The 23,786-nt window shown below is 46.5% G+C and overlaps 3 protein-coding genes across 3 annotated transcripts; 1 reads left to right on the top strand and 2 right to left on the bottom strand.

Annotated features, from left to right (window-relative positions):
* Nucleotides 1-1,466: 1,466 nt before the first annotated feature.
* LOC131215278 (neuropeptide-like precursor 1) lies at nt 1,467-17,170 on the top strand. Its single transcript, XM_058209666.1, has 5 exons — nt 1,467-1,814; nt 11,436-12,111; nt 13,156-13,371; nt 13,487-13,787; nt 16,270-17,170. Exons 1-5 carry the CDS (start codon nt 1,737-1,739, stop codon nt 16,625-16,627), a joined length of 1,629 nt encoding a protein of 542 aa, XP_058065649.1. The 5' UTR covers nt 1,467-1,736; the 3' UTR covers nt 16,628-17,170.
* Nucleotides 17,171-18,747: 1,577 nt separating this feature from the next.
* On the bottom strand, nt 18,748-19,651 carry LOC131215276 (uncharacterized). Its single transcript, XM_058209665.1, has 2 exons — nt 19,583-19,651; nt 18,748-19,446 (listed from the first exon to the last, which is right to left on the bottom strand). The coding sequence occupies exons 1-2, from the start codon at nt 19,649-19,651 to the stop codon at nt 18,949-18,951; spliced, it is 567 nt and encodes a 188-aa protein (XP_058065648.1). The 3' UTR covers nt 18,748-18,948.
* Nucleotides 19,652-21,176: 1,525 nt separating this feature from the next.
* LOC131208537 (uncharacterized) lies at nt 21,177-22,983 on the bottom strand. The gene is made up of 2 exons (XM_058201324.1): nt 22,554-22,983; nt 21,177-22,486 (listed from the first exon to the last, which is right to left on the bottom strand). Exons 1-2 carry the CDS (start codon nt 22,945-22,947, stop codon nt 22,038-22,040), a joined length of 843 nt encoding a protein of 280 aa, XP_058057307.1. The 5' UTR covers nt 22,948-22,983; the 3' UTR covers nt 21,177-22,037.
* Between the last annotated feature and the right edge of the window lie 803 nt (nt 22,984-23,786).

Genomic DNA, 23,786 nt, shown 5'->3' with positions numbered 1-23,786 from the left:
GCCGATAGTTTGTAAAATTAAAATCCAAGTGATTAAGCGAAAAGCTACGTCACCCTGGATGTGAAACAACATTTCGAACGATTTCGTCCAAAAACATCCCTCGGAACTTACGAACATCCCTTGGATGTGATCGAGACGAGTCGTGCAAAAGCCTAGCTCTAATGTTGGCACAGATTCGCACTCGGGTTCGGCCACCCGATTGGCAGTCACTCACCTCGCGGTGGTAGTGGTGTGGGTAGCGAACGCTGTTGCGCCACTCCGGTCGGCGTCTGTGTTTGTTTGTGAATCGAGGTTCGGTCGGTGGACGAAAAGCCCAGGTTCGGGAACCATGGTGGCTCAAGCATTTCCCTAGTGGCGACCGTGGAGGTTTTGCAAATGGAGGCGCCCAGTACCTGAAGTCCCGTATGGCACTCTCGACGTCCACGCCAGTGCACCGAGCGCAGGCGCGTGTCCACGTTCGTCGGCTCACGTTCATTCATTCACAGGCGCGGACAGGACGCCTCGTGCCGGACAGGATATAAAAAGGATTGCCGAATCCTGCCGCTGGTCAGGCGATTCTGGTCGCAGCACTGAGCGTGTCGTGTGAGAGAGCGGAGTGGAGTGTCCCGAGTGTCCCGGAGTTTTCCTTTTTGGCGGTACAGTGTGTTCCGTGCTGCGTGCGTAGTGTGTGTGCTGCTGGTCGACGTTTTTTTTGGAGGACGTTTCTTTGAAGGAGAGAGACGAGTGGTCACCAAGGACGTCATGCTTACGACTGACGCAGTCAGTCCACAATAGTTCACGGAATCACCGAGTAAAGTGTCACAATTGGTGCCCACAGGCCCGGGAACCATTTACGCACATTCGTGACTGTCCCGGTGGTGCAAGGATGTGTTGAAGGCTCCCTGCCCTGCGGTGCTAGTACGGTGCTATGTGGACCATCGAAAGGACTCTCTGGGCAGGACTCGTGAAAAGAGCGTTGACTCTACAAGTAGCGTGCACCGAGCACATTTTTCCAATCCCCAAATCAGCTTCAAGGATTTTTCACGTTCCACCGGAGCCTCAGGCTTCGCAATGTACGGACCATCGATAACCAAACCGAAGAAATCGAACACTACACGACATCTCACGGCCAACGAGCGAGTCTTGGGCCGGGCGGTTACCATGGGAAACGGTGTGCCACACGGGGGCACACATACATAAATTGATTTTCTTTGGCATCTCCGCTCCGGGCGCTGGGTGGCCTCCTAGAATGGCTTATTTTGCGGTCGCCCTGCAGATTCTCCTGGAGGGCGCCGTGAGATGACTTTGATTGGAAATTGATTGTTGTTTTTCTTGCGCCTTCCGCCTCCATCTTACGCTCACTGTCTCTCTCTACCACCCTTTAAATACCTCTCTCTCTCTCTCTCTCTTTCGTTCTCGTTGGCCACATAACAGGTGTTTTTTGGGGATTGCAGCATTTGGTGGAATTTCTCCCCTGACTCCGACCGGTCCCAGTGTATGTGTGCGCGCGTGTATGTATGTGTGTCTTTGCCCTAACATATCCCGGCACTGAGAGGGTCCCGTGAACCGAGTGCGCCCACAGCTTCGAGCGGTTCGCGTAATACCCGGGCCGAGGATTAGTTGAATGGAAGCGTAAAATCGCGTGCCGCGAAGGAGAACGACAGGGAAATTGTGAAATTGTGAAACTGCAGACACCGATTGGCGGGTGGCGAGTGGCGAGTTGGAAGTTGAATCGAAACGAAATCGAAAAACGAATAATGGCCGGATACGCGATGCTTGTACCGCCGAAATTGCTCCTGAGGATTTCCATGCTGCTGTTCCTGTTCCTTCACCATGTAAGTAGTACACCACGGTACATCGCTGGGAATGATGAAAGGGCTTACTGGGAGAGGAACTTGATTAGGTTTTTTGACCCCATCGGTTTTTGTTGGTCGGATTTACACTTTTTTAAACCAGACATCCTTTCAACGGCATTTAATGGCCGGGACTGTGCTATACGGATTTATGGAAGCTGCTCGTCACGGAGTTTGCATGTGTTGTGTTGTCGTATTGTAACTTTCTTCTCGAATGGTTTATTTTTTAATGAGCTAGTGACTTTTCATATACTTGTCCATGTTGTAAAAGATGTTTGCCAGCAAGTTTGCTTCTTTTTATTTACTACTAATTCATTAACATCATTAACCCCCAAACATTAACATGTCCGTACATTCGGCGAAAAACCTTTGCCAAGGCATTTTCGGATTTTGTTTTTTACGTTCGACCATTTTTCTTTCTCCTAAACGAAACATTTTTTCGCCAAAAAGCGCTGTGTAAAAAGCGGCACAAGTGGAGAATCGGATCGGAGAAAGGTTCAATCTAATCACCGGTACATCGAAATTTTCTAGCCAACCAGCGCTTGGTGTTGGAGGGTTATTTGGGTTCGCAGAACTTTTTACTTTTTTGGCTCCATTCATAGGACAACGTAGGGCTATCGATGTTTTTTATGCAGACCGAACTTTTAAAGTTTAAAATGTTGATCGTTGATCGACTGACTGCTGAATTGCAGGTAACTTTACTGATAACACTAAATTGAATGACGTGGATAATTGTGATCGAACTGTTTAGAATGAAGTAGAAAAATCGCTTCAATCAATAACAACCTCAGAACCATAGGCTTCGTAAACTTTTCTAAAAGCTTTTGAAGCGTCTTAGCATTGATGTAGTAAAAATGTGCATTGTTTTAAATCATTGTCCATACTCATACACCTTTTGACAAGATCGTAATGAATTGTCATCATTGTAATAAAGAGTTGCTAAAATAAATTCAGGCTATTGATAGAATTACTGCCGCTAACGCTGGTGACGAGGACAAAAATATTTTCGAATATTTTTCCCAATTGAAACCTACCTACCTTGTTTTGATATCAGGAAAATGATTTCAGGTCGAAAAAAAAAACTTAATTTAGTTTGCAACCGATTTTTGAAAGGGTCAGACTATGTCAACTTTTGTGCCTGAAAATGACGTTTTGCGGCGTTTATTATTTTTCTGCTACTTGTTGAAGAAAACTTCTAAAAAAAATACATCAAATAATGTTTGAAGGTTGTTTTTATAAGATCGCAGTACTTTAAGAAGTTTAAAAAATGTCCAAGCGGCGATTTTGACTTAACAAGCAAAGAGCTTCGGAGGAATTCAAAAAATGGACTTTCTGATGGGACAGAAAGGTGTGGTGTATGTGTGTCTTCTGTACCGCCATGGAGGCGCCAGGTGGGGCTTAATGACCACTGAACCACTAGTCTCCATGACCCACAAAGCAGGAACTGGTTCCGGATACTATCAAATCACTTGGATGGTAGCTAATATATCCCACCGCTGTGTTCACCAGACTTGACCGTTTCCGAATATCATTCATTTTCGTCGATGGGACACGCATTGGCTGAGCAGCACTTCGTTTCCTACGAGGAAGTTGCAATTGGATGACTAATTGGTTTGCTTCAAAAGACGAAGAATTCTTTCGTCCTCAATTTAGCAAAGAGAGATAGAAGAAATGTATATCTAGCGGTGGCACATAATTTCAATAGCATAGAATTTGTACTTTGTATTTGTATTTGAATTTCAATATAATGACCATTTGATTTCTTTGAAATAAGTCTCAATTTCAAGTTCTAGGCCTGGTTTATTAAATTAAGTATTGAGCTTTTGGCGTTGAAACACATTCGTAGGGAACGAAGCCAGTGTCGATCGGTCGGTGCTAGGCGATAGAAATTCCCATCTGCGGGTCTTTAAACAAGTCTTACTGGCACAGCACTGAGTATTACCATGTCGCAGCGTAACGAACAGCTGAATCGAGCGAATTTTGTGGAGCACTCTCGTTGGATCCATTCAGTTTTAAAAAGCCATTAATCACCGGTATGCTAATTAATTTTCGTGGTTTTCTTCTGGAGTGGCTAAAATGCGGTTGTAAGTAGAGGTATTGACTGTAACGTACTGTAACGCGCCGTAAACATGTGAACGGCCCCACTCGGTAGCTCTGTTTACATGGTTTTGAGCGAAATTTATCATAGACATTAAGGTTTTAACGGTTTAAACAAGCTTAAGAACGAGCAACACGAAGAATTCAACTTACGTTTTTGTTAAAGCATGTTTAGCGCCCACAGCGCTTACCAAATGATTCCGATTTCATGCTGAAAGTTAGTGTAGTGGCCTGAATCGAATATTTAGGAGTTACAAAATTGTTTACTAGCTGGACGTTTCTTATGAAACCTTTCCGAGTACTGATGAAATATACAGTTCAAATTTGTTATGAAGCCCGGAAGTTCCCTGTTGTTAGCCATTGCTGTGGTTCAAATGAGTTCGGCGGAAGTTCTAGCTTGTTCATTACTCAACGAATGTAAGCAAAAAACTGTCCGCAAAGCAATCTTCAAAGACAACCGCTAGCAATCTGTGACTTGTCATGTCCGATTAGCGGTTTGCCACCGCCTAAGGCCAGTGCAGTGCTCTTCCGAAAGCAGCCTGGACGGAACGTGGTTCGCATCTACAGGACATTTTTTCAGATGGCTAACAGAACCAGCGACTCCTTTAACGTCCCATCAGTTGGTCTGTCTGGGGAGAAGGCGGTCAAGGTTCGGTGAAAAAATTAGTGCCCATGTTGTGGTGGAAGTGAATTTCTGTTCCTGTTCAATTAACAATTAAACAGTTGTGCCGTCCAAATACACCAAGTGCAAGTTGTACCAAACTAGTTGACTGGCTCTTCAAAACTACATAACTTTTGTTTTAAGACTCTGGAGGCACATTTTCCAATGGGTAATGGTCCACTCCCGAGCGTAATTGAAATGTTCGAGTTGGTTGCCACAGATTTATGCCCAGCCCGAAACGTCTACGGAAGGTCTTCGGTAGAACGCCCCCGAAGATCGCCACTTTGTCCAGACCAGTTTATGGTTCCGATTGTGGCACAGGAAGTGACTCACAGTCTGGGGTCCGGGGGTTTCCATGTAGAGGTTTCGCGGCGGACGCCATGTAGTAAAGATTCGCATTACACGGCCGCAAAATGTTGATTGGAAATCGGTCCCCGTCCGATTCGTGGCTCTGGTCCCCGTCGGCCCCATTTCAAATGAACCGTAAGAGGGGAGTTTATTGCATTCGGGCGCACCCTTAAATCGGATTGCCGGCCAAGTGGTTGTTTAGCGCTACCGAACCTTTCCGTGGCTTGGCCGTGTGTGGGCCGTGTGGGACGCTAGATACCGAAGGCCAACCTCATGGGTACTTTATTTTTCCATTTGAGCTCTCAGAACCCGAGGGTCGTTGGCGTGAACAGGATTGTGCAATTTGTCGATGGCAGCCAAAGGCCAAACGGTCGCCGTTTTGCAGACGTAATGGGCAATGTTTCCAATAACATGGTGGCGATGCTAATCAACTGAAAAGGGATGATGGGGCATATGTGGCAGATAAAATGCAAAACAGAAGCGAAATGTTTATCCTCAAAAATTGCCAAATGGCAATGGGGGGCCATAGATTAATAGTGAGTCCAATAACAGATTAGATAGATGTCCGAATTAGCTGTAGCTCATCATTGAACTCACACGTTTGGCCATATCCTATTTATTAATTTTTTAACAACTACACATCGCTTGAACTGGAGTACATCGATCGAGTCCTGTTAATCTGTGGGGTGGAATAAATTGTTCAGCAAATAATTCGCTTGCGCCCTATCAAAAGCTGTAAATTGCAACATCAATTGCTTCAAATTGACGGTCATGGATGGTTAAATACCATTGATGATAATATTCTGAGCATTACCATCACTATTAGGCCTTGAGCCCATTTACTTCATAATGTACTATTTAATTGTTGCTGTACCCGCCGACCACGTCAGCGAGTCAGAAGTGTTGTCTGTTTAATTTCAATTTAAAGTTTTACCTCCTCATACAAAATGTTTTATATAAATATTTGCTAGAAATAATTGATACAAATAAGGACGCTGCCCTTTCTATTGTCTTATGGGGCGTCCTTCGCTCACAACTCATTTCGGTGATGTTGATGTCATTGTGGAAACGACCAAAAAAATCATTGTGAAGTTTACAAGCTTTCTCAACTTATGTGCATTAACAGTAGATCGCTAACGGAGCCATTCTTTACAGAAATGAAATGAAAATGAAATTGCAAATGGTTCCTAAATTCAAACGTTTGTCGCTAAAGCTACTCTGCCATTTCTTATCGATGCCAGAAAAGGCATTTACATCAAAACTTATTACTCACCTAACAAGTATTTCGTAAAATGACCTGAGTTTATTTGATTTGAATAGCTAAAGGTCACAGAACGGAACGTTTCATTTGATGGTGTATACTTCAAGACTCACCGAGTGTCTAACGAGATAGGAGCTCGACGTTCTGTCGCCAGGAACATAATTTATTTTCTAAAAAAATGGGCGGTTTTCCTATGTTGGCGGGTGGAAAACGAATCCTATGTTTGGATAAAGTGGAACGAAAAATGTCGAGACGCAACCGAAAGAAGAGCCAGTTTAAAGTTCGGCTATGTTTTGAAATTAATTACTGTTCAAATAATTTCAATCAGTGTCCCGAGTGCCAGTGTGGCCCGAGACATTCGTCCAGAGCAACAGTTGACCGACCGCATATCGCACGGTATCCGCCCAAAGCCAAACAAATCGGCGCCCACGACGCAGTGTTCTTTTATTGCCGCAGATTATGGGCCGGCCATCAATCTTCTGTCCAATATCTATCTCGAGCGACAGGCTTCCGGCGCTCATTAGACCAAACAATATACTCGGAGAGGTCTCCGAAGACGGTGGCCGGCCGGGCGAAAAATAGCGGTGACAGTGCGGCGTGTCGAAAATTGGCAAACGATAAGCGCCCGGTTCGGGGTGACATTTCACGAGACACCGTGGCCGTGGAGCGAAGCTCAGCCCAGTCTCGCTGGGAGCCGGTTGCTGCTTTCTCGGCTCCGTTGTCAGGATACACCCGGGGGACACCCCGGGACAGACAGGATACGTCCTGTCTCCGGCGTAGGAAGCAAATAAAAATTATCGTCCTTCCGGCCACAAACTTCATTATAGTAATCCGATTGCTGTGCGGCCGGGCCCGGCGCGGCAAGGGCCGGACGAGTGGACCGTCCCCGGCTTGCCGTGATTGAGAGGGATTTGTCGGAAATTTTGACAGGAATAAATTTTCTAATGAATTTCTGATCCGCACAAACTTAACATGCCCGTGCGATGCCCGTGGAGCGTTCGATCGGAGATCGGGCAGGGATTCGTGCCATCGCATAACGGGGTACGGAACAACGGGCGCCGACATAAATCGGATAATGCGGGCCAGCGCGAGGGGGAAATTGAATCGCATGATGCCCGGGATGGGATGCTGAAATTAATTAAAACTGTTTGATTGCGCCCTTCGCCGAAGCCCGAGTTCTTGAAAATGCCGCTGACCGTCGTCGTTGGTGATGGCTAATGGAAAGAAGGAAGCGTTCGCATCTCGAACTGATTTGAGAATTTTGTGTCTGAGTTTTATATTTTCAAGGGATTTGCAGTTCTCAAAGGTGGAAAATAATAAAGCCAGACATAGTAGACGTAGTACATGGTAATGGAAACTCGACTACGAGGTTCTGCTGTTTAACCAAAACGTCGATTATTTAAAATTTATAGCATTAACGCAACAGAGAGCTGTTTTGCTGCTTGATGTGCTGCTTTGTGTTTGCTACAGTGCTGCTACAATCTATTTATACTTTCGTACATTTGATAAAACAAATTTTCTTTATCACACTGTTACTGAGAATCTCTCGATAATCTCATGAAAGAGCTACGTTTTTTTATTTCGCGTTGTGGTTATTATCAACAAGCTTAGCAAAGTTTGTGAATCATCTGAAGAGTGTCTCTCTAGTGATGAAACGTTAATGGAATATTCTTGAAGAAACGGAAAAACATGGGTAATAAAGGAAATCAATTATTAAGTTAAATTAAATAAATTATTATTATTAAATTTAGATTTTTAAATAAAACCCAACCAAATAGTCATAGTCAATAGACATTATTACTGGGAAATTTCTGCTGTTACTAAAGCCAACACGGAGCAGTGAGTTAATTGTAATCTAACTATCTTCTAACTTTGCACAGATTTTTATATGGAAGGGCTTCTGCATCTTATATCACCTTATTTTGTTCCTGCTTCCTGTAATTATTTTCTGCAACTGTTTTTGTTGGTAATTTGAATAATGAAACGATTCGAGTTGTTGCCACCTCGTTTTATCATCTGAACTCAATCGCCAATAATTAAAGTGCGATCTTAATTCCTTTGTAACTTATCGCGTAATACTTATCCATCCCAACTCCTTCGAGGTTCGCGCCACGACGCTCCTTCAATCTCATTTCAATCTTCAAACAATGATAAGGGAAAATCACTAAAAAAGCTTGATGGGTGGAAGCGTTTGTCAAAATAACTTCGTACCTTCTTGCTCGGCGACGTCGGGAGAAACTCTTCCACTGGCAACGATGGAACGCCTTGCGTCCTTGCGTCCTTACACTCACCGGCGAAGTGTTTCCTAAGTATGTTGGCAAGTGTAGAACACAAAAAGAGTAGCAATAATTTCCATCACGTTGACGTTTTTAACGTTCACTTGAAAGCGTAACCATTGGCGCATGCCGCTCGCTTGAAAGTGCTCACTTGGCTATTTTGCATTTTTTAATGAAAAAATGTCCTTTGCTTCGTGTTGAGAGGCAAGTGAAATGACGACGGCACGACCTACGGTTTGGTGCGTTCTGCGGGGCAAGATATTTTTGCTTTGAACGGTGTTTAGTATCCGTCAGATTCCTGAAACGCCTCCCGGTTTTGTCTTTTTGTTTGACAGTTTGAAGAGTTTCTAGAAAGTTTACGCTGCACGATTATAAGTAATACACGTAATTTACAACCAACAAATTTTGTTTCGAAACATCAAACAAACTAACAACCTTCTCGCTAAACCATTCCAAAAGACGTCGTTTGAGACGAATCAATTGAGGATCAAACTGGGTCTCATTGCAAAACACAAAAACAATTGAATATATTGAATATATATTGGTACAGCTGATTGCTAGTAAAAGCAGATGGAATGGAGTTGAGCGTACGTGCTGGTGTTTATTTAGTAGAAACTTTGTGGTTATTTGAAATGAATCTTTTTCAATCACCACTTGTTTTAAATACACAAAGGCAGCGAAATCCCCGCAAAACATACATAAAAACGGAAACGTTTCATATCACTGGATAAACAATCGAAACGCAATCGAAAGGCACACATTTATGGACTGCAGCTTTTCACATTGCCCCCGGGCTCAACAGCGGCCAGAAATGGGCAAACAATCGATCGCTGCAATCATGTTGGTTCCGCAGGACGATTTATTGCCACTGCACAGTGAAATTCACAGGACTGTTTGTAAAGAGTCACCGAGCTGCACCAGGTGGTGACCTCGTTTTATGCGGGCCAACAAAAAATAGAGAGAGAGAGAGACCGAGGGAAGGGAGTTATTTAGCAAACATCGTTTAAGCATTTAATGCTGCACGGATAACGGCCCCAGGCCCCCGGTGTTAAAGCCAGCTCCATTAGGCCTCCGGGACGCATACGTGCCAGATGTGACTAATAACGATCGTTATGAAGATTTCCAGAGACACCCTGGCTTGTTGGCTTAAATAATCGATTTTTTCCCCCGACGTTACATGAGGTTTTCCATTGAGTCATTCGCTATTTGCGATGTGTTTATGCTAATTGTTCTTTCGGCTTCCGTTTCTGTTTTGCCTTTCCGATATGAAAAGGTCACACTACAGAGTTGTGCCAGCAAATAAGTGGATACGAGCCACAGGTTCATCAGCTTACGATTGGGGCACCGTTTGAGTTGATACAAAATTCAATTAGTGTATGCATCCGGTTGGTCCTGGCGAAAGTTCTCGTGCGACACAGTCAGTTGCTCAGCAGCAAAAGCACTCGGGAGGCACTAGTACATCCAGCCTTCGCAAATTGCCAGGCTTATGCGCAAAGTTGCTGGGAACGGGCTTCTGGGAAGCATCAGGAAACGCAAACTTCTTCGCCGCTCGATGGAATCAATTAATAGTTTGCACATTTGTTTGTGGCCATTTGTAAGTTGCGTCCGCGAACTTTCAATGCTGCAAACCTTTGTTGGAATGATGTTTCATAATCGGAGGGACGAATCAGGGTGCCCGGGGACCTGCGAAGAAAGTTTTGTGTCCTCCGGCCCTAGGGTGGTTACCGTGCACAAAGTACTTTGGCTAAGATCTTCATAAAATGTCACTGTTCTGCACGGATACGGCACGAAAACTTTCTGTTTGACATTAAAACGATGACCTTTTTGGGTTGTTTGTTTTTTTGTTTCGTCCTTACCGAATGAAAGAATCGGCCTAAAGCTACCGAAGCGAAACGTGAGAACGTTTCTCGCAGTCGAAGAGAAAAGGAACGTGGAATGGCGACACAAAACAAGGATGCAAGTTGGCCGCATGAATGTGCGCCCTTCATTGACGGCTCCCATTTATGTACGTCATCTCCAGGCTCCAAAAGACGGATAAGAGGCCCGCTAGTTTTCATCGTTCCGCCACGGTCCGTTAGTGGCTAGGCGTCCCGGTCGGTGGTGGAAGAGGCCGTGCTCAGAATGTAACATTTTGTCCCCTCTAGCCCCAAGAGGATGGGCTATTTTTAGACTTCGGCAATCTTGGTCGCAAGGTCAGCGAAGCTCCCGCGCATATTGCCCGTCGGTGCTGACGTTCGACGGGCTTGTGGAGGCTTTGTGGAGCGGGGAAACTGAAGAAGAAGAAAGTTCCTGGTTGCCTCCGCTTGGGCCTCGCGTTTTCTGCCGGTTCTAGAAATGACGATTAAGCTATTTGTGGATACGGAGAAAACCTTTTCTGACTTCTGCGGCCTGAGTCGTTGTGTGCGTTGGGGACACACATGGTCGAAACAATCTTAAAATTATCGATTCTTTGTTGTTTACAATATGTAGCTTAGTAAAATTATTTTATGTAAGGTTTTTTTTCTATATTAATCAGGTTTTAGCAAAAGAGTATTAATTAATGTTATTCATTGATATGGTAGTGGTAGCTATTACTAATTTCGTCGTTCTCTTTCTCGTTTCAAGAATCTTTTGAACTAATTCATTAATCAACTTCATCATCTTAATCTTAATCGTTCTGATCGACACGTTTTGGTTTGCTCACTCTGTTTTCTAAGTTCTGAGGTCGTTCTAATAGCGAATTTAACGGGTCTTGTGATTCGCTGATTCTACTTTATGTTGATAAATAAACCACAAAAAAACATCTAATAAGATGGAAATTCTTCTGGTTGAAGTTCACTATACTGTGATATGCTGATATGCTCAGCATTCTGTTTTGCTGAGAATATATTTTATGACAACATGTGGCCGTTTTAAACTTGAATTGATACCCAGCTCCGGGCGATTCGTTTCACCGATGTCTCCGTCTTGTCTTGTGACAGGTCAATGCACAGTACTACGAAGGGAGGCGATTAAAGCCCTGCGAGCTGGAGTCGTTGCTGCGAGATCTGACCTACCCGGAGGAGGGCTACGAGATGCATGCCGCCGCCCTGCGCAACCAGCTGCGCCACATACTGGAGCACGAGCCGGGCGAGAGCTACCAAAACCTGGACGAGAGCACCGAGGCAGTGGACAAGCGGTCCTACCGGGCCCTGCTGCGCGACGGTGCCGTCTTCGGCAAGCGCAACGTGGGAGCGCTGGCCCGGGCCGGCCTGCTCCGGAACCAGCCGGACCAGCTGAAGCGCAGCCTGGCCACGCTGGCCAAAAACGGGCAGCTGCCGTCGCGGGACGCCGAATCGGAGGAGACGACCCCGGACGGCGAGTGGACCGAGGACAAGCGCTCCGTCGGGTCGGCCTTCAAGTCCGGCTACCTACTCAGCGGCAAGCGGAACATCGCGTCGCTGGCCCGCAAGTACGAGCTGCCCGGCAAGCGCAACATCCAGTCGCTGCTCCGCACCGGAATGCTGCCCTCGATTGCTCCGAAGCGCAACATGCAATCGCTGGCCCGCGGCAACGCCCTGCCTGACTACGGCCACGCTGAGAAGCGCAACATCCAGACGCTGGTTCGCGACTGGAGCCTTCCGAAGCAGCCTTCCGGTTCGCCAACGGGCGACAACGGTAGGTGACAAACGGCAATGGCATGGCATTCAATGGGACCCGTCCCTGGGGAAGCAAATGCTCAACATTCCAGCGAAAGCGTAAATTTATTCAACCACCGGAAGCGATGCCGGGAATTTGCCGGTTTCATTTGATCAAAGTGCTGGAAAATATTGCGAGCAGCTCCTCTGTGAAGTGGCGATAGAGCTGCATTGCTGGAGAATTGTCCAGCGTTTGAACGTTGAAACTGCTTGGAGCCTTCTCTTACGAAGGTTCATTTGTTTAATCTACACTCATGTAATGTAGTTGCACTTTGGATGTTAATATGTAACTAATGTTAATTAAAAAAAGGCATTGGGTTTGTTTATCCGAAACTGGCCAACGTTCTGAATTTGAAGCGATGAGATTAGTTTTGCATTCAAAGTTGAAGGGCACAAAAAACCCCCCCGGAGGAAAACCAAATCTCGGTGAGGTCCACGACGTCACCAACAGCTCAGCAGCCAATTCACATCACTTCTGATCATGTTTCCACAAATGGCTCCTGGATCATGTCCATCGTGTGACTTAGTTCAATTGAAATGTTTAAAAATTTAGACAGCCTGCAGCCTGTCAAAATCGGTCCAAGCCCAAGTTGTTCATCAGAGGGCTTTCGAGCTGTCGTATTCGTACGCGGCAGCTTCTTCATTTTCGAAAAAAATGGGTCGCCGCCAGAAATTGGGTTTTCGTGCTGGGTCGGTTTTCGTCGCCGACGTGTGGGGTTTTCTAGCCCCAAATACGACAATTATCCTTTTTGATAGTGTATATATTTTTTAATTTTAAGCGTACAGCTTCCCATTTCGTAAATTTCAAAGTTTTGTTTAAATGTTTACAACTTTCAGAATGAAGTTTGTTGTTTTATAAGTCAAGTAATCGATAGTTCTAAACATCCAAATACGTGATGGATCACCCTATACCATTGTGCAATGAGTCGATGTAGATGTATCGGATTTCCATACCTCCAAGATTAGATCCTGGAGGAACCGATCTGGCCGATTATTGAGTTTCCATTCCATTCCGAATTCCCAGAGAAACGCAACATCCAGTCGCTGAAGAACGCGCAGGGACACGGCCGCAAGAAGCGCGAACTGTACTACGACGAGCTGGAGGAGAGCAGCCCGGAGGTACTGGAGCCGGTGTACCAGACCGCTCCCCAGGACTACGAGGAGCTCGTGGAGGCGATTGCCCAAACGTACCCACTGTACAGCCGGGCGGACAACCACCTGGAGGAGAAACGTTTCCTCGGTAAGTCGCGGTCCGAGTTGCGGCGCCAGGCGCGCGAATTTCGCGCCCCGCGAACGGCAGGGAATCCAATTTACGAATTATTGTATTTTTACGCCACGGTCTGTGTCGCGACCAGGGTCGCTCGCCAGAAGTGGAGCCTTGAATCGGTACCATCGGTACCACACGAAACGCCAGTATCCGTGGAGTACGGCTCGTTCCGACGACGATTCCGACGACGTCGACTACGGCGCCGGTCAACAAGCGGAAGGTGACGGGAGCGACGATTGGGCCTTCGCTGAGCGTGGTGGGCGCGCGGAGGATCTGAGCCTGCGAGCCGCCCCGACCAAGCGCCATATTGCCTCGATAGTCCGCTCCGGCTGGGCACCATCGTTCCGGCCGTCCCGCGGCAACCGCTTCAGCCGGGCCGGAAGGGCGAGGTCTCAAATAGTAGGAAGTTGAAGCGGTTCATTGTTCGTAGATGTTCTATCAAAGGAATGAGATGGATGATGCTGATGTTTGGTTCACTGTTCTTCACGTTCTTCATGCGCCCCTCTCTTTCTTACCCGCACCCTCGACCCTCCTAGTGTTTCCTGCTCGGAACGGGCTTTCGATTTCGATGTGCCTGCTCTCCCCTAGCTGTTTCGGTGGATGATGGGCATGAGAATGTGCCCCTTGGTTTGGCTCCCAAACCCCACCGTGCTCCAATAGATAGACCTTCTCTGTACCTACGTCCTACGTCCTATTTATGTGTGTTTGTCGGTGTAAGGACTTGCGCTGTTCCCGTAGCATCCCGTTTCGATCGATTACCTCACTGCACACTGCCCACTGCCAAGTGGAGCACATTTTCCACATTACTGTACAAACCTAACCCGACCCGACACCTGAATTGCTCTATTTTAACTCTTCCCTTCGCTCTTGTTGCATTGTGCATTTTACTGCTGATGAGGGCAATTAACCTTCCATACAGTCTCTTCACTTGCGCGTGTGCAAATGTTTGCATGTTTGCCGGTGTTCACTCATGGTGTTCCAATCTCGGAACAACAACGGGCTGGGATGAGGGTGCCTATCAAAAACCTCTTCGGACTTCCGTTTACACCATTTGTTTTTGCTCTGGTGCTTTTACCGCTTTGTTTCCCTTGTTTCGCTGCACTCTGCCGCATGGAGGTTCCTGTTGGTTACGGAAAACTAAGTGGCCACTAGTTTCGTAGTCAATAGTTGCCTTTATCGGTATAGTGTTTGCTTATTTCGTTTTGGCTTACGGTCTGCTTTTGTTATCTTTATATTGATATGTTGCCGTTGTCATTGTTTTTTTTTGTTTTTTAGTTTTCATGTTTTGGTGTCAACGACATTGATGTTTACTTTACCTTTTTACTTGTTGCTTTGTATTTATAAACTACTGAAACATTTGAATTGCAAAGAATAGGACAAAATTAGGCTATTTTCGTCAATCAAAAGCGCCTAATAACTAGAGAAATTTTAATTTAAAAACATAGGGAACAAAAGATTCAAACAGATTCCAATCTGTTTCGTTCCAATCCAATCAATCAAATACAATCAAGAATAGGAGCAGATTGCTCAACACATTAGTGAAGTGATGAATGAACTTAAAATAAATTGAGGGACACCATCCGGCATTTAAAACTAGTATATTTTTGAGCCCTTTTCTCTCATATAATTTTCCTCATTTATCGGGGGTCTGCATTGGGGTTTATGTTGGCACCCTCTTCCATCTCGTTTGAATGTCCAACTATCCATTTCTCTTGTTCTCTCTCTCACTCTCTCTCTCTATCACTGCTAACCATCAAAACTCAGTCTGAAGTCTCACTCTGCTACTCTGCTAGAACATCCCTTCGAAACACTGTACCGTAACTTCGACTGCGGCGAGGCGATATGGCACCGAGGTCGTAAGCGAGGTCACATTCGTTTAATCGTTCGTGTGTACGAGATCCAACACTTTGACCGACAATTTGATATCATACAGGTCTGCCAGGGATGCGTTACTTTTGAAACCGTGAACGACAGTTTTGTGGAGCACTTGCCGAGTTTTCGTTTCAGTCGTGTGAGATTGAAACGAAAAATTGTCGGGCAACAACTAAAGCTGCTTCAAAGCTCTCAAAGCTGCACACCTAGCGCATCCCCTAGACCTTCACCCTAGAGACTAGAAACACTTGACCGCGGACCGTGGTGTGTACATTCGGATGGCCGCGCGAGGGTCTTCCGTACGAATCCACGCGTCCGATAACACATGTATTATCTCCAAGCTGCCGCGCATATATTGACACAAAACTGTTTTTGTTCTCCCATTTTTTTTTCCTGCGGCCCTCACTTTCGTTACAAAACAAAAAAATGAAATGAAACAATTCGTAACAATTGCGAACGAAAAACAAAACCACAGCACGCACGCGAAGCAGGTGATCATCTATTCCGTTTTTCCTAGAATGAAGCCAAGTTTTGCCTCTTTTTGTGACTGTACCACTACATCGTTAGCTGCTTTTGGTGGTCACTAGAGCGAACTTCGAAGCTGTGACCCTTTCGCGGTCGCTCTTCGCATTCGTTGTAGGATCAGCGCGTTCATGTTGCATGTTGCCGGGGAGTGTTTCCCTGTTTTGCATTTTAATTCTTAACTCCCGTTCGTTTGTATCTTCTTCTTCACCTTTTTTTGTAGTCTTTTTGTGTGTCAGATGTGAGATGATCTCAAACTTTTTGTCGTTTTTCATGTTTTTGGATTTTGTTGGCACACGTGTTTGTTGTTGTTGATTAGCTCTCAACTCTCACTGCATGTCTTTTTGTAGCACCTACCAGTTCCGTTTATTGATGTTCCGGTTCGGTTCGATCGCCTATCGATCGTTGCCTAGCGTGGTTCCTGTTTTTGATCCGTTTGATTGCCTTTTTTTCTCCCCGGTCACTCTCTGTATGTAGGTCGAATTTTACTCCCGACCCGAGCTACTACGACAACCAACCAGCGGCGTATGTAGACAGTGCTATAATGGATTCCGGAGCGGCGTCGGCTGGGGAGTTTCCGGGCTACGGGAGTCCGCGTGGGGTGCCACACCGCCCAGAATTGCCGCACTACACTGGCGAGGGCTCCGCGAGTCATCCCACCTACCCACGCGAAGACTACGTTAGTGAGCGGGTGAGCCCGTTCTACACCGACGACGAGTACCGTTGCGCCAGCCGGCTGCGTAAGCTGCTGTACTACCTGAAGAAGCAGTACTACATGGACAACCGGTACATACAGGCCGTGTACGGGCGCGGCCCGGGCGGACTCTACCAGTAAACTCTCCCGTCGGGCGCCGGCAGCTTATCGCGGTTCCTCTACAGTGCTATCGACTTACCTTAGTTTTGTACTCTCGTCCCGCCCGAACTGCTAGTGAACTGACCGGTTTTAAACCCTTGCAACGTACGTTCTCCATTACGAGACCGGCAGAGTCCGGTCCGAAGACAGACACACCCAGAAGGAATGGGCTTCCCGTTTTTCTGCAGAGACCACGACTAAATATCTAATACTCTCATATCTGTTTGCTCATATCAAGTAGTAAAACCGCGCCGATAGGTGGGAGCTCGGGTTTGCCTCGGGACAGCCGGGAGCCTAGGAGCCTGAAGCGTATTCTATACACGAAGAACCACCGCCGGTGGACCGCCGGTGGCCAAGCTTAGAACCTATAATCAAACACTCTCAATATCGGCGCTACTTTTTAAGCGATTTCTAAGATAAGTCCCGTGGCATCTTCATACCCACATACTTTGACTAGCAGTGTAAGGAACCCCACGGACACCAGGCCAGGACCAGACGATATTTTTTCCTCCGGGGAGCGTACGCAAAAACTAGAGATTCTTTTTGAGCCTGTCACCAGAGCGGCTACCGCAGAACCGACCGCTGACCAACCGACACCCAGCATCTGAGAGCGAGGGGGGCGAGGTTTGTAGGTAGGGCTTTTAGTTCCGCACGTAAGGGTTTTCATGTAAATCACAGTGGGAAACGGAAAATGGAAATAGAACCGGATCGTCAGGACCCTTCTTTTTACCCAGAACACAAACATATAGACGGAGACGGAGATTCGTAGGAGTCAGGTTCCGGTGGGGCGATGCAGATTCACCGGTTGGTCCGCTTCGGCATTCTGCGGTAGACGTTGTCCAAGGAACGGTTGCTCCCCGGGGGGAGAAAATGTTCGGCCCTTCGGTGCCCCCAAAAGTGTATAGATTTTAAAAGTGTACCCTATTCCTGACATTTTATCCACAATTACAAGTGAACGAGAAGAAGCCCTAGGTGACTTTAATATATATATATATATACATATACTTCATAGCACATTCCCTCGACATCAGCGAGGGAGTTTTAGGGGTAACCGGTACCGATTACCGTTTCTGGAAACCGATCAGACAATAACCAGTTTTGAGCCCCCCAAAATTAGGCCACTTCACGCCGCTGGGTGGTGTTTGTTTTTTCTACAGTTTACTCTCACACCCATACACGAAAGGACACTTCCGGACAGGCACCTGATCGCGCGAGTCGCCAGCATGGTAGTTGTGTAAGGATGGTCGATCCGACTCGATCCACGGTACGGAGTGGAGACACATTTTGATATCGATGTTACACACCCCTAACGCGAAGCACAATACATTGACAATAAACAACAGATAAGATTGTTGCAAAAAAAAATAAAATGAAACAAACAATGCACACTGTTAAGCTCGAGCACACGAATATGGAAGAATTCGAGAGACAATAAGTAGAGGTACTAGCTAGTGGCAGGACACCATTAACAAAACGAAACGGGACAATAAGAAGCTATGGAACTAACCAACAACAATTACTGCAATTCGGACAATATCAATCGGCCGCCAACGTGGGGGGGTCCGCGGGGGGTCATCCCACCACGCGATAAATAACTAATATGCTTAAGTCACACAACTGGTAGAGGGTGCTGAGTAGACTTTTATGCGGTGCAAACGAGACAATAAAACCGAGAGCGAGGGGGGCAGCCACAAAGCATGCACACATCCATGCGGAGAGGTATCAGCTTGCAAAACGTTCGCTGTGTTGGTGTGTGTTTTAATCCTTCGCCCCATTAGTGGTCCTACCAAAACAAGAAGAAGAAACCTACCATTTGAGTGATCGTATGTGGACCACGCACGCGACTCGAGTCTTGAATGAGCTGTATTTATCAAACAAAAAAACCCACACACTCTCTTCCTTGCCTATCCGATGTTTCGATGACAGCTTCCGATGACGAGACCCCAGGAGGAGTACCCTCAGTCCTGCGCGGGGGTCTTTGCGTGGCTGAATGAAGTCCCGTTGAGCGAACGGCACCCCCAAAAACCCAAGAAGGATCATGTATTATCAAAAACCTACATATATATATATATATACTTATATACTTATATACATTATACATATAAAGAAAGGACAACACTTTGCTGATTGTATTTATCGAGCCTCCTCTTCCTCCCTAACGATCTGTGCAAAAGGAATGAAAATAAACACAACCATTACAACAACCGTCAACAGCAGCATTTGAAATACAGGAAACACAACATGAGACAGAGCAGCAACAACCTGACCGGATCACGGTTTTATTTCGCAGCAATCCGGAAGCTCTAGTTGGCCGCCACGGTGGTCGGTGTCGGAGTGGTGTTCCGGATAGTCGCGGTTGCGTTCGTCGTCGTAACGGTTCCGACGGTGGTTGCCGTCACGGTGGGCAGCGTCCTGGCCGCTTCATCACTCTCTGGTAACGCTCCGACGCCACCGGTCGGTGCCACTGACCATCGGGGGCGATTGGGGTCGGAATCCTCGGAGCTGTCGGAGTCATCGGCCACCGGCGGAAGTCCTCGGCCGAGCGAAATCGAGGGCGCCTTGTTCGCTCCGTTGCCCCCGATCCAGTCGACCATGGACGGGTTGTTGTTGCCGGACGCGCTGACGATGCTCACCAGCCGGTTGTTGTTGTTTTCGCCGGGAAAATTAATCGTAATGTCGCTTCCGTTCGCAACCAGCACCAGCACCGGGGCGCTTCCGGTCGCCTGAACCTGTGTGTGGGGACGAAGACACAAGAAGCGTGGGTCGTTACCGGGGAGCCAGGTGGTAAGTTGTACCGACGACTACCTACCATCAGCAGCAGGGGGCAGAAGACGACCAGTAGCACCGTGCTTCCGGCACCGAACGCAGGACGTAGCATCTTCTCCTCTACTTCCGGCAGCGAATCGCTCCAGCCTCTCTCCGATGTCGGACCAGTACCGCGGCGGATGCACTTCCTGACACTGCCACTAGCGGCGCAACACTGTTGACTGCACCCAGCACGCTCATCTCTCACAGCAACCGATAAGGGCACGGTCTGGGGCCGGGGCTATTTAAATAGTTTCTACACTATCTCCGAGGTGTTGGTCGACTGAATTTGGTGGAACGGAAGCAATCGGAGACAGTGGGCGTACAGTAAAGATGCGCCCGCTTCCTTTGTGAGGGCCCCCTTTTATGGCCAGGGGAATAAAATGACGCACACTGCAAGTAGTTCGATTGTAAAAACGGTTATCCGCGCTTTCTATTGCGCTTTAGAGCGGCGCAATTTTGCAGTCGAACGTGGGGAGTGTTACTCACGCGCGGCGCAGGGTGTTTGAGGAACTGTGCAAAATTTGTCTCCTGGGGACGAGCTGGAAAACTTCTGGAACGACAGCTCCTTTTGGTCCTTTTTATGGCACTTCTTTGTGTTCCTATGACTTGCTGTTTTGAAACTAGTTTTTATGGCAACTTCTTTACACTTTAGACTCTGCATTTTATGCAGTCGTAGTCGGAGGTCGGAGACCACGGCCACGGCAAAATTGCATTCAAGTTATTTTTTTGTTCAAAATCAAAACAACAGGCAGGTGGAAAAAATCGGCACAGTTGTGATGAAAATCTAGTGAAAATCCTAAACGTACTCATACAAAATTAATGGAATAGGAATAAAGCGCATCCGATTGTGTTCGTGTTCTCGGAATCTTTCTTGTTTCATTTAGTTTATGTTGGCCAATGACTTCCGCGGCATATTCTGTATTATGACTCATTGTTGTAGTCTGATTAGATCAATTAGATCGGAAACAGCTGCCTCCATAATGATCCCACTGTCTGCTCCTGGGTCTGGAAAGGAGGCGTAATGACATTCGCGGTTCGGTTGAACGCTCTTTCGTCGCAGGACTGCTGGTTGACTCCATCGACTTATCGATCGACGCTCCACATTTTCAAGCGATACGTTAAGCAATTGTTCATTTTGTCGAAGGATTCGTTTTTTCCCATTTATTGTCGAATAACCTGATCAGAAATTCCAGTGCATTATAATTCTTTGCTATGGCCATGCTGTTAATACTTAGGGTCTACGATTATGGATTGTGACTATGAATACTGTACTATATGATAATGTATTAAACACAGGTACAAAAAAGTTTCACCAATTATTGAACTAATAAGGAAATATAAATAAAGTAGTGTCTTAAGATGGAGAAATAATACATAATTCACCATTTGATTGCAAGTTCATCTTCAAACACTTCCTTGATTGATTGATGGTCCGCGAAAGGATAGTAAAAAATCGGAACGCAGTTGAGTTGAGATGATTGGGCTAACGGTGAGATTTTTCACCAAAAAGATGTCATTTAGAATTATGAAAATGTCCCAGTTTTCTCACCAGAATGTATGTTTTGTATCTTAGAAGACCGTATTTGTGACTTTTGTATAAGGACTGGGCCTGAATTTGTACATTCTTTCTTTACATTGATCAGCGATCATTTTGAGAACAAAATGCTTTGGATCTTCTTGTTTACGTTAAATTGATTTTTATTCAAAAGCGCACACGTCAAGCCCTGACCCGACCTGGCTTAGTCTCTTGCCAATGTGAACTCGGGAAAATAATATCAATTTTCCGCCTAAAAACTGCATTCCTTCAAACATACGAATCCATTGAGGGATATTACGTTATCGTGAAGCAAGTAAAATATCTGTGGGAGAAGTAAATGACGTGAAATACTTCACCAGCGGAATGAAGTTTCCGCACCACTGATCTATTGTGCAAAATCCCAAAACAGTATAATCGAAGTTTTCAATATTCCAATGTCGGAACTTCACTAGACATGTTGAATGAAGATATAACAAGCTGGAATGTCTGCTCTTTTTCTTTCACTACTCGGCCCATCAACTCTTCAATTTTGTTGTGTCGTGTGGCCGTCGATTGTAAGTGTCAGTTCAGCTTAACGTCATTGTCTTCAACAAAACTCATAACATCTATCTTTTGTGTCTGTTATGTGTCTCATTAAAGTGGATGGATTGTAAATTACATTGTATTCGATCGGGTTTGTTGTCCCTGTACGCCTCGAAGCATTAAAAGCAAAGCCTGATGAAAGTATTTTCAACTAAATTGCGATGACCTGCCATAGACGGCACAACACGAGACAAAAATAATCTAAGACTAATTTCAGATATCCTAAACATTTGTGCATTTGTTGAAAATGTTATGAGAATGTTTCAAGAACAAAGATAATACGCTCCGTTTCTCCGTTGGTTTGTCTCACAGTTTAATTACCGCACTGCTTGGGAACACGCGAAACGCATGTCTTCTTCATGAATAGGTGTTCAAATTTTCCTTTATCATATCGGGGAGTTCCTCACCAGAATAGGTGGGGCGTTTGACGTTAAGGCCAGAAGTCCACCGCATATCCTGAGCAGCTTAACTGCAGTACCGCAGAACGGCGTTGTACGTTAGGCCCGTCGGGCAGTGCACCAGGTTGTACTGCAAGCGCCGGTTGGCCCAGAAGCACTGGAAGTACGTGGCCGGGTCGTTGCTGTTGGGGAAGTTGCCCTGGCCCGGGCACACGTACACGCACTCACCGAAGCTGGAGCCGGTGGCGAAGGTGAAGCGGGCCCCGTTCGGACACTTGAACACGATCGGAGCGAGTCCGGTGCCGTCGCAGAACCCGAAGAAGCGCAACGAGTTTCCGTACCGGACGTGGCCGACGAAGTTGGCCCCACAGCGCAGGGTGAGGCAGCGGGAGAACGCATTCTCGAACGCGCACAGCTCCACCGCCGGGTTGAAGACGTATCCGGTGGGGCAGGTGTAGATCGATGAGCTGGCCCCGGTACTCAGGCAGCCGTGATAGATGCGGCAATTGCTCGCATCTAATGTGGAGTAGTGGAGGGATTGGGACATTAACCGTGCGACCCAGACAGGACCCGCAGGACGTACCTGGAAATTTGCCCACGGCCGAGCAGGTGACGGGAGCGTTCGCGGCCGGATCACTGCACACGGTCGGGATCGGCTCGGTGGAGCAGCGATCCGAGGTGGTGCCGTAGTTGCAGTACGGTTGGTCGGTTGGGCAAGCCACGGTCACATCCTGGCCGGGGGCGGTGCCCAAACACACTCGGATGCTGCTGCACGAGGCACACACGATTTGCTTCGTTCCATCGCAGACCCCGGTAATGGTGGCTGCCCTCAGCTGGGGCAGCACACTCGCTAGCGTCCCGGGAACTCCAGGGACTTCGGCCACTAGTTCGTCCCCGTCCGACTCCAGGTCCGCATGGCCGAGCGTGACCACAGCCAGCACCCCGATGACTAGCAGCGCTGCAGATGCAGATACCATTTCGATTCCCACTAGTCGCGACGATTACTTGTGGCCTCGCTTATAATGTCTGCTCCGTGGTGTTGTCTCCCCGGAACCGGTGGCACCCGGTGCAGAAGTTAATCCTGTTTTCATGGAACTTCTGGCACGGGTTTACCTTTTTGCCCTGTTTTGCCAACCTCTAAACGCAGCGATTAGTCTTATCGGTCTTTTACGGCATCAGCCGTTGTACTGGGGAGATAAAGATGTGGTGCTTCCCAGCGATGTTGGCAATTCATTTCCGGCATCTACACCCGCATCTCTGTGAATATACATCTTTACTGTGGTGTCTTATCGCCGAGTTGCGCTTCTTGCGGGCGTTTTCTAGAATTCGAACACTTTACGTATCTGTGTTTGAACATGGTTTGTAGCTGGTCGACGGCAATCCTCCGAAGGTTGCTTCTAAGTTATTTGTTGTTGAAAACAGGATAAAAGGTTTCGTATAATTTTTCATCAGCACAGATCAGGCCAGACATCAACCCATTCAATGCTTGTAGATTTACAAATTCTAGGATAATGATTCGGACATTAAGGATTCATATGTAGGATGGTAATTTCTCATACAACTTGCATAGATTTAGACGAATAATATTATTCTTCTATAATACTATTCATTTCTTGATTTCTATTTACATAGGTTTCATCTTAACGAAGAAACTGTTAATTAAAACGGAAATATTGGAAAAGGCGTCTAGCGGTTGGTTGGTGTACAATAAACGTAGACTCTGTGAGCTTCGAGATTGCTTGAATGGTGCTTTAAGAATTTTACAGCAAATATGAAGTGCACTTATATTGTCCCGTATATTTAAATACATTATTGC

This window comes from Anopheles bellator, chromosome 1, assembly GCF_943735745.2.
Source record: "Anopheles bellator chromosome 1, idAnoBellAS_SP24_06.2, whole genome shotgun sequence".
NCBI lineage: Eukaryota > Metazoa > Arthropoda > Insecta > Diptera > Culicidae > Anopheles > Anopheles bellator.
This window is presented reverse-complemented; position numbering and strand designations above follow the sequence as displayed.

Excerpts from the sequence above, each read along its gene's own strand:
- LOC131215278 (XM_058209666.1), top strand. The coding sequence starts at position 1,737 with ATGGCCGGATACGCGATGCTTGTACCGCCGAAATTGCTCCTGAGGATT. Across the intron at positions 12,112-13,155 it reads TTCGCCAACGGGCGACAACG|AGAAACGCAACATCCAGTCG; the intron begins GTAGGTGACAAA and ends CCGAATTCCCAG. Across the intron at positions 13,788-16,269 it reads AGCCGGGCCGGAAGGGCGAG|GTCGAATTTTACTCCCGACC; the intron begins GTCTCAAATAGT and ends CTCTGTATGTAG.
- LOC131215276 (XM_058209665.1), bottom strand. The coding sequence starts at position 19,651 with ATGAGCGTGCTGGGTGCAGTCAACAGTGTTGCGCCGCTAGTGGCAGTG. Across the intron at positions 19,447-19,582 it reads CAGGAAGTGCATCCGCCGCG|TCGTCGGTACAACTTACCAC; the intron begins GTACTGGTCCGA and ends GATGGTAGGTAG.
- LOC131208537 (XM_058201324.1), bottom strand. The coding sequence starts at position 22,947 with ATGGTATCTGCATCTGCAGCGCTGCTAGTCATCGGGGTGCTGGCTGTG. Across the intron at positions 22,487-22,553 it reads GGCCGTGGGCAAATTTCCAG|ATGCGAGCAATTGCCGCATC; the intron begins GTACGTCCTGCG and ends ACTCCACATTAG.